This window comes from Crocodylus siamensis, chromosome 7, assembly GCF_052110815.1.
Source record: "Crocodylus siamensis isolate JL-2025a chromosome 7, ASM5211081v1, whole genome shotgun sequence".
NCBI classification, from domain to species: Eukaryota; Metazoa; Chordata; order Crocodylia; family Crocodylidae; genus Crocodylus; species Crocodylus siamensis.
This window is the reverse complement of record NC_143401.1, coordinates 72,888,163-72,902,704: the sequence shown is the minus strand read 5'-3', so window position 1 is coordinate 72,902,704 and position 14,542 is coordinate 72,888,163. Positions and strand designations below refer to the sequence as shown.

General features: G+C 43.5%; 1 protein-coding gene across 1 annotated transcript in view; it reads left to right on the top strand.

Moving 5' to 3' along the window:
• Positions 1-14,542, top strand: part of JAKMIP3 (Janus kinase and microtubule interacting protein 3) — a 195,919-nt gene that overhangs the window by 128,804 nt on the left and 52,573 nt on the right. The window contains exons 17-19 of the mRNA XM_090058773.1: positions 4,254-4,319; positions 4,775-4,843; positions 4,938-5,015. Coding sequence (XP_089914899.1) covers positions 4,254-4,319; positions 4,775-4,843; positions 4,938-5,015 — 213 coding nt within the window. The remainder of the gene's footprint in view (positions 1-4,253; positions 4,320-4,774; positions 4,844-4,937; positions 5,016-14,542) is intronic.

Below are 14,542 nucleotides of genomic sequence, written 5' to 3'. Positions count from 1 at the left end.
CAGGCAGCAGCCAGGTGCTTGAGTACAGTGACCATTTTGAGCCCCAGAATATATATAAGGTGAAACAATAGTTTATTGCTGGCAGCCGAGAGAGAGAGATATCAACCAGCAGAGCTGAGGCTCAGGAACAGCTTGGAGTTTTATGGGCTGGAGCTATGGGGATGGAGGAGGCTCCTGTACCTGGGCATAACCTAAAACTGCACTATGCCAGGGATGGGTGGTTTGGCTGTGCACCTGGTGGCCTGGGAGCCCCCAGGAAATATCAGGCCAGTTACCACCCTGGTGAAAGGCAGCTCAGAGCATCTTAATAACCCCAGCTCCCACACCCGGGTGGGTAACCCCCTAGTAGGGCCTGAGAAGGCAGACCCATGTAAGAGTGTGGACTAGTTGCTCATAAGCCTGTCTTGAGGCACCCTTGACTGGTCAATGCTGGGGCCAGGACCAGAAGGGTCAAAAGGTCAAGGAGCCCACCACGAGGGACACCCAGAGCTGAGGGCCTGGGGTTCTACCTGGCCTTTGGAGGTGAGGCCAAGGCCAGTGTGGCCAAAGGTCCTAGGGTGGGGGGCACACTCAAGAGGGGGAAGAGTGCAGGGAGCTAAGCAGCCCAGAATGAGGGCGGAGTAGGCCACCTGATTAGGGGAATCTAGTTGGGGTCCAAACTAGAGAGTTATGGGGTCCAGTGTGGGGCTGGAGACATTAAGAGCTTAGATGTCATCTGCGAGGCATGGGCTCCAGTGTACAGAAGATTCAGAGTCACAGATTGCACCCCCTGGCATCGGGGTGCAAAAATGGGCAGCCTACCACCTAATTAACACCATAATTATGTATCATCAACGCATGGCAGGAAAGACAGGTGGGCTGTTAGCCCAGAAACAGGTGGGTGGGCCAACTTCAGAAAGGCCCCAGGAAGGCTCCCTGTTACAGCCAGGCTCTGCAGCCCTAGTTTTCTGCCCCTCTGTTCCAGTGAGAAGGGTGACAGAGAGATAGAGAGGGGTTTGGGATGGAGAGTTAGAAGGCTGATGGGAGGGAGCCAACCCTCCAGAGACATCCTCCATTCCCTGTAGTGTCTCCTGGGTAGAGAGCCATTGTTGTGAAACATTTCAGTTATGAAAGATTTCAGCCACAGGGTACCATAGCGACTATACATATGTCTCCCTGCTGAAACAAGTCCTTTTTTAAATGTTTCCAAGCCCATTTCATTTGGAAATGTTTTTTAAAAAATTACTTCTGTGTGCACCCTTAAATGGACAATCTCTCTCTCTCTCTCTCTGTCTTTTTGCTGAAGTTGAGATCAGTCTGTTAAAACCTTTCTCATTAAAACCTTTCACAGCAGAATGTGAAAGCTAGATGTTATAGACCAGCAACAGAGCTGCAGCTAGACATGTTATGGTGGCAATTTAAAATACCTTCTCTTTCTGAACAAGGCTGTAATTAGGCCACTTAGCTCATCATTTCTGTATGGGTTGTCACTCTCAGAGCCCTAGCTTCTGTGTTCCATAGACCTAGGCAGATGAGTAAAAATGGTCATGTGAGAAATTGAGAATATCTTTGCTGTTGTCAATATCAATAATATATCATGCCCCGGAGAACTTTACAGCAGTATTTTAACAGTTCACAATTTAAATTCCTGCCAACATGCACATAAGTAGCTTTACTTACATAAGTAGCCCCATATTCTCCAGTTGAATTATTCATTAAAGTTACACAAATGCAAAGTGTTTGGGGGAGAGGGCTCTGAATGGGGCAACACAGAAAACGGAAAGGGATGCAAGAAAAACAGAAAAAACAATATGTTTGAAAAAATATTCCTTCTACTCCATCCCAGTTTCCTTGTACTATTTAAATCCTATCTTACTAGAAACCTTTACTAGTGTTTCTTAAAATTAATGATCTGTAATCTATTTTTATTTACTTTTAAATTGTTTTTCCCTTTCAGTAATTTTAATATTACTGTTTCTCTTTTCATGGGCAAAAAGTGACTCCCACTTAAGGAAAGCTTAGCAGGTCCCCAGGACTTGCCTTTTAAAAATCTTGTTAGATATCTAATATGCAAAGATACTAGTCTGAATTTTGCCTGCAGGAGCATACATGAGACACAGTGGGTCCACCCATCAGATGCCAACTCTGCTGATGGGTCGTATGCTCTTGTGCCTGTCATCAACTTATTCTTCAGCTTGGCCAATACTCAAGTGTCCAGGGGGAACTGCTCCTTTGTGATTATTTGTGTTTTGCCATATGCATTTCTAAAAGGGCCCTTAGGACTCATAGCCTTTAACTGTTTCCAACTGACTTTTCATACATTAATGTGTTATTTTGGGTAGGCTCCATTTCTTAGGACAGTATAGGATAAAGCAGAGACAGAGGAAAGCATGATTAAAATATATTCTGCTGCAGGCCATGGGTGACTATACCAAAACATAATCATAAAAGGACTAAAAGCCATAAATGCCCTCCCTTTCAAACACTGTTAGCAGAAATCTGTTCAGGAAATACTCCACACAACAAGAAAGCAACCCCTCCAATTCCCTGTTAGTAATCTATATGTGAGTGTATTTTTTTTAATAATGATTTATTTTCAGACCTTCAGTAAACTCTTAAAATCACTGTATATACACAGGAGACAATTATTTACATTTGAGTTAGGTTTCCTAACAAATTATCTACTTCTTGAGCTCAAGTTTCACCAACTTTTCAGCCTTGTGCCCATGGGGAGAAATTGTCACGGTTAAACTATATGTGCTGTTTCCTAAGTACAGTTTTGTGCTGTAAAATCCATAGTGTAGAAAGGGATAGAGATGGGCTGATTTAGTCTCTTCTCCCTTATCACCTGGCTCTCAGCAGGGTTTGGATTCAATTTCCTGGATTTAAACATATGCATGTCCAAACTGGCCAGGAATGTTCAAATTTATCCCAAGATAGTCACAGTTTTATGGAAATAAAGATGAAAAATGATCTCATGAAACTTAGCCATTTGAAAAGAAAAAAAAAGATAACCTGGTCTTACAACTTTTTTTCTCCATGGAGCTGAATATTCATGCAATTTCTTCATCTCTCAAACCTGAACACCTTGCCTATCCTAAATGAGCTCTTAATCCAACTATCTATATTTACTTGTAGTCCCTCTTTGGTCACTGTCTTTCGTCCTGAAAGTCCTGATCCTGCAAATACTTATGCATATGAGGAATGTTATACGTGAAAGCATTTCCTTTAACTCTGTGCTTACGTGCATTTCATTTTTCAGGATTGGGTCCTTTCTCCTTTGTTTTCCTCTGGGCATGTTATTTACATTATGATAATGTTTTATATGTGTTAATGAGTCTAATTCCATGATTGGACTCAGGATATCATTAATGTGAAATGCACTGCTTCGTATATGAATATTTCATCAGCAGAGTGAAGACACAGCCTTTGACAGTAGGAGCCCAGTCATTTCCCTAATACAACATGGTTAACAATGGCAATGTCTGTGGTCTCTTAAGGCTCTCATTGGCAATGTGTGTGAAGAGGCAATGACATTAATAAAACATGCCAGCCGGATAATATGCAAAATTCCAATCATTTCAAAGCTATGAATATTTAATTTTTCATTCACAGTTCTTGAGTATAGTTTTAATAATTTAAAGATTGCCAGCAATAAACACACATGTGTATATTCAGTACAGTCACTTTTGGCCAAAATCTACAATAAAGGAAAGTTTAAAATTAGATTTTCAGCAACCACCATTTTTAGATACTTTGCTTTTTCATTGCATCATCAGGACCATAAATATTAATCTCTTGTATGACAAGCAGGGGCTTTATGTGGCACCATTTTGTATTATCCTGTGTTGTTTTGTGGAATTATGTATTTATCCCCAGATGGGAAAAAAAAGAAACAATGCCACTCAATAAGAACCAGTTTGTTTTAAACATCCCAATAACTTGTTTGTAAATGTGAAAGGAAAATGAGGTGTAATGTTATTAGTTGTAGTGTTATAGTATATGAGGACATCCTGAAAATACAATATTTTACAGTAACAAGTGAACAACAGTTTTAAAATTACATTCAGTAGTATTATATTGAATATTACTTTATTAGATTTACCATTCCAATGGTGTGTGTGTGTGTGTGTGTATGTATGTGTGTGTGTATATATGTGTGTGTGTGTGTATATGTATATATATGTATATATATTTAATTCAGTACTACCCCGATAGTGGAATAACAACAAGAGGACTGAATTTATTCTAATTATATTTTGTTTTTGGTGCAGAATCTGACCAATGAAGAGCAAGTAGTTGTCATACAAGCAAGGACAGTTCTCACACTGGCTGAAAAGGTAATAACCTTTGCATCATTAATAGAATAAATCATGTTATCAAAATTTTTGCCCCTCAGAATAGTTCGAATTAACATATTGGTAATGTAAATAATTGTTTCTTCACAACGTGATAAAAGTTCTTTAAGTGTACTTATGCAATATTTTTTCAAGATATTTAAAGATAACAGACAGTACCACAATTTATTTTAATGTTATTTAAGTAATAATGTTATCTTGGGAGATAAATTGCTGGTGTTTGGAAGACTGTTTCTTCTATTCATCATTTTATAAGTATAATTACTTGATTTTCATTGTTTTGGAGTTTAAATGAAATACATTTAATATGGCGTGTTAGAGTTGTAATGGAAGTTGAGTAGTAAACATGCTTTATGGAAGAAGCTATATGCTATTGGTTTTAGGAAACTGATCTATCAATATTTAAGACTTAACTTCTTACTGTCTTCTATATGCAGTGGCTACAGCAGATAGAAGTGACAGAATCTGCACTGCAGCAAAAGATGCTAGACCTTGAGAATGAAAAGGTACTAGAGAGGCTTTCAGCTGGTAAAAAAACAACTGCCATTAAAGTTTGTGTCAATAAAAATCAAGGTAACCTAGTCCTCTTTCTGTCCACAGGAGCTGTTTAGTAAGCAAAAAGGTTATTTGGATGATGAACTTGACTACCGGAAACAGTCCTTGGATCAAGCACACAAGGTAAGAGATGTCACTTGTACATCATAGAAACAGCATACAGCATACATCATAAAACAGATGTATGCTGTTTTATACAAATTACTTTGTGTAATTTTGCAGTTCTTCTGAGTAAAGAACTCCCTTTGGATATTCTGGGAATTCCATAGAATGGTTGGAGGATTGTAAGCCAATCATTTAGACTTTTATAAAGCATTGAGTTCCAGATGGGCAGATTCCTGTGTTTGCAAGGAACTCATTGCAAAACCAGGGACTTAAGTATTGACTTTTGACACATACATTCTAACATGACAGTGTGCACCTGGAAGGAAAACAATAAATCGTAAGTAAATATAAAATTTCTATTTACCCTAAAAATATATCTTATCTTAGGGTTTTCCCCAGAAGAGTATGCTCCAACTCATCTAGCTAAAATCAAGCTAAACATGTTATCCTGCATAAGGGGGAAAAGAGTTTAGATCAGATTGGCCTAAAATGTATTAGTTAATCCTGATCTAAATTTGACCACCATTTCTAGCCATTAGTCTTTTTCTACAATTAATATCATACATAGAATTATATTCCCACCAGAAAAAAGTGAAAGAAAAAATTCATTCCAGTTTTTGGACAGTTTTTCCCCTGTGCTGTCCCATGGCTGAAGAAGATATTTAGTCTTCCTTTTGGATATTTTATATATCCTATGGTGCAAAACCATTTGGGAAAGAAATCTTTCAATACTGTTAGTAGTCCTACATTTCTTCTAAGAGTTCAATGTTGTGAAGTGCTCAGCTTCTTCTAAAACTAAAATCTCTTTAGAGCAGAATCCATAGAAAAGAAATAAGCCCCAAGTTAAGTTTATGTTCCATACTAATATGACAGCGTGCATTGCATAGATAGCAAATACATATTAGCTAAACTGATACAAATACAACATACAGAGTGTATCTATACATGCACTTTACTGCAGAGTAGACTAATAGCTTCACCATAAAGCATCACTGTCTACACATGCCTGCATACACTGTCTACACCCACATTAGGGTACAGGAAATTAACTCCGCTGTAGGATAGTACTATCTAGGACAAGTATTATATGACAGCAGAGTAATTTATGCTGTTATCCTCACACTATAGCACCCTTGTGCCCCAACCAGCCCCTCCACTGCCCACTGCCACCACCTATGCTGGCACCTGGATCCTGGGGCTGAGCCCTCCAAGGCCCCTGCCAGCCCTGGGCTGCTCTGCCCTGGCTAGAATTGCTGTGATCCCAGGCACACATATACATTTTGCACCTGGGAGCAGCTGACTCCAGTACAAACTGAGATGGAGTTTATTGTGTTGGGGTAATTGCACGTGTAGATGCACCCGGTAGATGCACCCATCGGGTGTGTCCAGATGAGCGAGCACGTGCCTCTTGCCCCATCTCAAACCCCTTTGAGATGAGGCAAGAGGCACATGCAGGAATGAAAAAATGTTCCCTGCACTGCAAACTTGCAGTGCAGAGAAAAAATTAGACCCCTGGATGTTCAGGGGTTAAACAAAAACCTGGGGGGAAAAACTGGGTCAGGTCACAGTCCCAGACAGTGCCCCAAAGCAACCGGAGTCTCAGTCCTCCAGAGATACTCTGGCAGAGTGCCAGAGTGTCTCTATGATTGGCCCTCTCCCTGCTCCTGAAGCACGCTGCCTGCCCGTGCTGGGCAGGCAGTGGTGCAAGCTGCAGTGACCCAGACCCAGCTTTTGCCAAGTAAGCAGGGGGTTGGGGAGCCGCAGGAGGGGGGAGGGGACCTCAGGAGGCTGGAGACAGCAGGGGAATGAGCAGGGGGCCGGAAGCAGCCCCGGAGGCATTCCCCTGCTGTCCCCTGCTCTCCCAAGGCTGGAGGCAGCAGGGAAATGTCTCTGTGGCTGTCTCCAGCCCCCTGCTCCTTCCTCTGCTTGTCTCCAACCTCAGGGGAGCAAGGGAAGGAGCAGGGGGATGGAGACAGCAGAAGAATGTCTCTGAGGCTGTGTCCAGCCCCCTGCTTCTTCCCCTGCTTGTCTGCAGCCTCAGGGGAGTAGGGAACAGCAGGGGAATGCCTCTTGGGCTGTCTCCAGCCCCCAGCTCATTCCCCTGCTCTCTCCAGCCTCCCAAGGCTGAAGATAGGCAGGGGAAGGAGCCAGGGGCTAGAAACAAGCAGGGGGCTGGAGATGAGCAGGAGGCTGGAGACAAGCCCCTGGAGATAAGCTGGAGACTTCCCCTTCTCTCTCCAGCCTCCTTCTCATTCTCTGATACTGCTGGTGAATGTGGGGGGAGTGGGCCAGGAGAGCAAGTGGGGAGCTGAGAGAATAAACAGAGGGTAAGGGGAATGAACAGGAGGGGGGAATAAACAGGGGGCAGGGGGAATGAATGGGGAACAGGGGAATAAATGGGGAATAGAGGAATAAATGGGGAGCAAGGAGAACAAACAGGGGGCAGCAGGAATGAATGGGGCAGCGGGAATGAATGGTGGATGGGGGGAATGAATGGGGAGCAGGAGAACAAATGGGGAGCAGGGGGAACCAATGGGTGTGGGGGGAATGAGCCTCCTGTTCATTCTCCTATTCTCTCCAGCCTCCTGCTTGTTTTTGTGCTCATCTCCAGCCTCCAGAGAAGAGCAAGGGAATGAGCATGGGGCTGTAGACCAGCAGGGGTGCGGCGGGGAGCTGTTGCCCGTAGGGCCCTGGAACCCTGCAGGCAGGGTAGTCCAAGTGCTGTGGGGTGGGGCTCTGCCCTGTGGAGGGCAGGGGACCGTTGGCAATGTGTAGGGGGTGCACATGCACTCCCTGAGCATGGTGGTGCCCTCCCTAAAAAGGCACTGCCAACACTGTTGGTGGTGTCTGTAGGCAGGTGCCACTTGCCACCCCCCACCACCAGTAGTGTCTGCAGGCAGGCAGCGATCGCTGCTGGCCACCGCTGTCACTGCTGATGGTGCCTGTGGGTGCTTGCCGCTCACCACCCCTGCCCCGCTGCCGACAGTGCCGGCAGCAACTGCGGGAGCTCCCCACTTACCATTGCCACCATGCTCCCAGTGGGGCCATGCCCCACCAGCCTCCTGGGGCATGCAGTGTTTATGCGGGGGACCCACCTCTTCTAAGCAGCCCCCACATCCACAGTCCCCCCATACCTACCCACACAGTGACTCACATCCCCCCATCCACATCCTTCACCACCCTTCCCACCCCCTCGTACAAACCCCACATCCCCCATCACACACCCACCATGTGATAAGGAAACCCAAAGCAAACATTAAAACATATAGATATTTAGGATTATTTTATTATGATACTAGAGACACTGATAGGCTTCCAAATTTCTTTAACATTGTAAATATAACAATAAAACGTTGCCCATCTGGTCAATCCCGCTTTCTCTCTTTTGTTCTAATCGTGGAAGAATGTGGATTTTGGGGTATTTTAAAAAGTGAATATGGGATACTGCCTCAGCAGTCTAGCTGACACAAGGGGCTAGTGTCTCCAGATACCAATTGCCTGGGGCCCAGAAGCTCCTGAGGTCAAGTAACCCTAAGCTGCTGGCCAGGGTAGGTTTTTGTATTACTGGGGCCAGGACAGGGCAGCTTTTTATACTGCTGGGGGCAGCACAGGTGCTGGCCTCAGGTTCTAGCTTCCCCTAGATGCAGATCAAGGAGGAGCCAGGCAGGGTTATTTTGCCCCAAGTGGCACAATTTGCTCCACAACAAAGTGCATGTCCAAGCATGTGCACTGAGGCAGAAAGCCCCAGCTCAAATTTGCACCACTTCTGTTTGAGCTGCTGCAAGTGCACATGCTTGCATGTGTGGACACACCCATAGGGTTTACTTTGTGGACCCTGATCCAGCTGCTTTGCACTGCTTAGGCAACCCAAAGCACTCCCTAGAGGGCAACTGGATTCTTATGGCGGGTACTGGGAACAAGTACGGATGCTAGAGGATGAATGCACAAGATCTTCAACTGGTGCAACAGCTCATTTCAGGCAATATACCTTAGATTGACCCTGAGGGTGCATCAGCCTCTAGCTATTCTCCTGCTCATGGAGGTGGTGGTTGGAGAGACACTCTTCCTACCTCTGTTCTTGAATTGTGCCAACTGTCAGTTTGGTGGAGTTGAAGTCTGAGACACAGAATTCATATTTAAAAATAGACCTTGAGACAGCGATGATGCCTCTATGAAGCACTTGTACTTAGCCAGCAGTTATGAAATTTCTTTCTGCTTCTGAAGTACTCTTCAAGTTGATATAGTGCAGCTGGAAAGATTGATTGACATTGTCCAAAACTCCTTTATATGTAATGGAATCAGCAGCAAAGTCAGTCAATACCAAGCAGTAGATATTGATTTGCATTAAATGGAATTCCATTACATCAGTGTGGCTTAAGGGCAATCACTCTTTCATGTTGCATTCTATGTACTATCAGTTCCAGGATGTTATACTCACTGGGTAATCCCAAACCAAATGCATTTTCTGTACTTCTGCCCATAGAAAATGAATGAGTATGTGATGGTAGGTATAGAATTGCCTGAAGATTACCTGCATTTCCTATTTCTTGACTGCTTACAAGTGTCATCAAGCAAAGCGATGGGCTTCACCAGTATATCCTAAGTGTGTGTAAAAAGAAATAAAAGAAGAACAATTTCATCGGCAAAAGAGCTTGTTTCCTGGGATTATAATTTTCACTCGCACCATCACCCTGTCTGCACTGGAAGATAAAAGAATCCCAACCTTTCAAGTGACCAACTATAGCTTGCAAAATTGCCAGTGACAGATGGTAAGATTCTTTTGTTTAGTTTTTCATCATCTTTATTTGATTTTTCTTTTTGGCTATTTACTGTTAGAAGCTATTTACATTTATGATAAACATCTTCTGTAAGCACTATTCCTTCCACTTTTTCACTCTTTCATGTGGTTATTATCAGTATATACATTATAGTAGCATGTAGAAGTTCAAGCCCTAGACAGTTAGTTAAACCAAAAATTTATCTTTCATTTAGTTGCAGTTTGTAACATTCATTTCCTGTGTACTTGTATGAATATTGGATGAAAATCAGAGTGAGGACAGACTTGAATGATATTTTAAATTATATTATTTATTATCAATTACTAATTCCATTCATACTCAAAGTTATATTAAACGTATAAGTGAATGTGTTAGCTAAACTAGTACAGTTATTCCATAATCTGGAATATAGAGACCCAGCAATAACTAAAATACAACTAATAATTATTTTTGCTAAAACAATTAATGTGGGTATACTGTCTACTATTTTTAAAAGAGATAGAAGAACACTCATCAGAAAGAGCCACACTTTCAAACATGGGCGACTGGTGTCTCCCGAGTCTGTGGGGGCACCAAATCAGTGTCCGGGGGGGGCAGCAGCCAATCGCCAAGCCCGGAACAACCAGTGGTGAAAATGGAAGTGCACTTCTCCAGGCAGTTCAGATTTTGCAGCTGGTGCTTCCAGGGGATGCACGGCCAATCTCAAGAGGTGCACGTGCACCCATGTACACCCCCTATGCATAGCCAATGCTTTCAAAACAGTAGCAGTGCTCATTCCTAGTAGAAATGCACAGGTACTGTTCTCCAAGTGTCATTAGATTTAAAGTAATGTTCTGCTGTATCTTTGCTTATTCTTCTTTGAAGCATATTCTCTCAGTCCTGAGTTAACTACAGAGAAAAAGAGAGAGAAAGATCCTCTCCTGGATCATGGCCTCTCCTAAGAAGACTCCCAGTCTTTGTTTTTTGTTTCTGAGACTGTTACATTGTTTGGCCACCAGGAACTAAATACCAAAACCACATAATTTTGATTGATCATTGATCTTTGTGTATACCAAGAGTCTATACTGTTACTTCTCATTTTATGTGCCCTTGAAAATCATCTCTCATCTCATCTGCTTTTCATTCAACAAAAGCGCATACATTCTAAGGAATGCTACGCTAAGGATATCGTGAAAGGCTACTTTTACTACATTTATTTTTTTCATGTGCTTCATACTGTTTAAAATAGCACTTTTTCAATGCTGCCAGTAATACCTTTTTTTTATATTTTAGAGGAGCACCAACCAGACTGAAGGAACATTCTGAAAAAGAGACTAACTGCAGGAATATGAAGTGGCAAAGTGGTATTCACACTATTTTCAAACTTCAAACCAAGTCTCTCTGCCTTGTCCTCCTATCTTTTTATATACAATTTAAGTAAAAATATGTAATAGCTTTTTTAAAGCAAAATTAAATGGAAGGCAAGTAAAATATATTTTAAAATTCACTGATTGTTATAAAATATGAAACTAAAAAATAAAGATGATTTTGGTATGCTGAACATTATTGTTCCTGTTTTTTTAAGAACTGCTTGTACTCCTGAGTGCATTCATCTCTGACTACCCAGACATGTGTGTTCACCCATACATGCATGCATAGACATCTTTGTATGACTGTATGTTTACATGAAAGTAAGGTTATGAGTAGAACCAAGGAAAAAGATGAATCCCTGGCAAATGGAGTAGAAAAATCACATTATCTAAAATTTAATGCAAAGCTCAGACGGTTTGCTTATGCCTTTTTAAAAAACAAAAATAAGATAATTTTCACAGGTGACAACTATTTTCAGTGAGAAAAAATATCTTTGTAAGTGATAGTTCAGATTCACAAAGTGAGTGTTTTTGGGGGGGGGGGTTTGCCAAATTGATGGGCCTTAAGCAGTTCAGGCATTGAAAACTAAGTACTCTGGACGAAATGGCAACATTTCATTCTAGACAAATCTATGAATAATCAAAAATATCCCTGAGTTCTGACTCTATATCCCCTATCCTGTGACATCTACATACTATTCTCTTAAATACACTGCAGGTATAAACAGAAAAGTGAACTGGTGGATAGCTATTCTAATATAATAAAAGTCTTAGTGTGTCTGTCTGTCTGTCCATAACACTTCATTCACACTCTAATTGGCTGACAAGACAACCAATAACAATGCTGACTGAAGTAACCAATCAGAGTGCTCTGCACATACAGACACACACAGTGGAGTGCTGCCATGATGATGAGGACTGAGGGGCCAGAGCAGGGGGTGAGGCCAGTGCTGGCCTTGCACCCCACCTCACTTCTTGGAGGCAGACAGTGGGGATGGAGTGGGGGTGGGGGCGAGGCCAGCACTGTTGGTCTCACCCCCCAGCCTGGCTTCGTGGAGGTGGCAGCAGCGCAGGGTGCTGGTAGCACAGCACTAGCCTTGCTTCCCACCACTTCAGCCTCACCACCACATCCAAGGGGTGACCATGCCCCTCCACCCATGGCAGACAGACAGGAGCAAGAGATGGGGGGACACAGGGAGTGGAGGTGCCCACACGGCCAGAGGTGGAGTGGCGACACCACAGGGCTCTGGGTGGCAGTGTCTCCTCCTACCCCCAATATGCTAATTTTCTTTCATAATGTCAGAGATAAATTATGGGAATTTCCAAGAGAAATTTAAAGGATAGGTTACAATAAGCCAGTTAATATTGCAAACCTGAAAATTTGCTGTAGCCATCTATACACATGCTCCGGGGGTGGGAGGATGTTTTAATTAGAGCGGCTCTAAGTAAAGTTCCCAGAATATCTCATGTATCAGTATCCCTGCGCTTCAGAATGGTGGCAAGAGTGCTTTACCTAAAGTTTGTTTGACAAGCTTTAGGTAAAATGCCCCCACTGGCATTTTGAAGCATGGGGATGCTGATCCACAGGATGCAGGGGCTGGCTAGAGTTTGGTAGTTACCAGGCTCCAGTAGACTCAATTAATTGAGTTTGCTCCAATGCACTCTAGTTACAGTGCATCAAGCCGCCTTTGCGCTAATATATAGGCACCCTGTGTGCGGAAGTAGTAGGTGTTTAACAATTGATTTGCTGTGTGTCTCCATATGTCTTGCCGGAGAACAATATTCTTAGCTCACATGAAGAACATTATTTTTCTAAAAAATGAAATTATCTAGTTGGTCTAATAAAAGATATTACCTCTCCAAAAATTCTGATTGCTTTTGCCTGAAGACCAATGTGGTTCTGTATCCTTGCTATCTGATCCCTGCCATCCCCCATGTTTCTGGCCAGTTGCCGGGGGATTGGAAACTGGCTAATGTGGTCCCAATTTTCAAGAAAGAGAGGAGGGAGGACCCAAATAACTATAGGCCTCTAAGCCTCACCTCGGTGCTTGGGAAGATCTTGGAGAGGATCATCAAGGAGCACATCTGTGGGGGGCCAGCAGGGGAGATCATGCTCAGTGGCAATCAGCATGGGTTCATCAAAGGCAGGTCCTGCCTGACCAACCTGATTGCCTTTTATGACCCAGTAACTAAATCTTTGGATGATGGTGTCACCATGGACATAGTCTTTCTAGACTTTAAGAAGGCCTTTGACACTGTCTCGCACCCCATCCTCATTAATAAATTAAGCAACTGTGACATTGATGCCTGCACAGTTGGATGGGTAAAAAATTGGCTGATGAGGCACACCCAGAGAGTAGTGGTGGATGGGCTGTACTCAACCTGGCGAGATGTGAGCAGTGGGGTAACCCAGGGCTTGGTCCTCGGGCCCGCACTGTTTAACATCTTCATCAGAGACTTGGATGAGGGGGTGGAAAGCATGCCGTCCTAGTTTGCTGATGACACTTAGATGTGGGGCAAGGTGGGCACACTTGAAGGGAGAGAGAGACTGCAAATAGATTTAGACAGACTACAAAAGTGGGCAGATGAGAATAGGATGGGGTTCAACATAGACAAGTGCAGGGTGCTACACCTTGGGAGAAGGAATCGACAGCATACATACAGGTTGGGGAGTTCCCTCCTTGAAAGCACAGAGGCAGAAAGGGATCTTGGAGTCATTATCAACTACAAGATGAACATGAGCCGGCAATGCCAGATTGCAGCCAGCAAGGCCAGCCATACCTTGTCATGCATCTAAAGGTGCAGCTCAAGCCGGTTCAGAGAGGTGATACTCCAACTGCGGCTTGACCAGTGTCGCATAGAGGGGGAGTACTGCATCCAGTATTGGGCGCCGCACTTCAAAAGGGATGTGGCCAGCCTGGAGAGGGTTCAGAGGAGGGCCACCTGTTTGGTGAGAGGGCAGTAGGACAGGCCCTACGAGGCCCTGTTCAGCCTCAGCAAGAGGAGGTTGAGGGAGGAGCTGGTGGCTGCCTACAGACTCATCAGGGGAGATCAACAGCAAATAGGTAGACACCCTTTTCTCCCCAGCACCACCTGGGGTGACAAGGAACAATGGTAATAAGCTGATGGATAATAGATTTAGGTTAGAGATCAGAAGGCAATATTTTACAGTTAGGGTGGCCAAAATCTGGAACCAAGTCCCCAGGAAAGTGGTCCTCACCCCTATCGTGGGCAAATTCAAGAGGAGGTTGGATGATCACCTGTCTGGGGTCTTGTGAACCCAGCATTCATTCCTGCCTGTGTCAGGGGGTCAGGCTAGATGATCTGTTCAGGTCCCTCCTGACCCCAGCTACTATGAAACTATGATTCTCATGGTATATGAGCAGTGCGGCTGTCTATGCATAGCTTGCTGTCTATG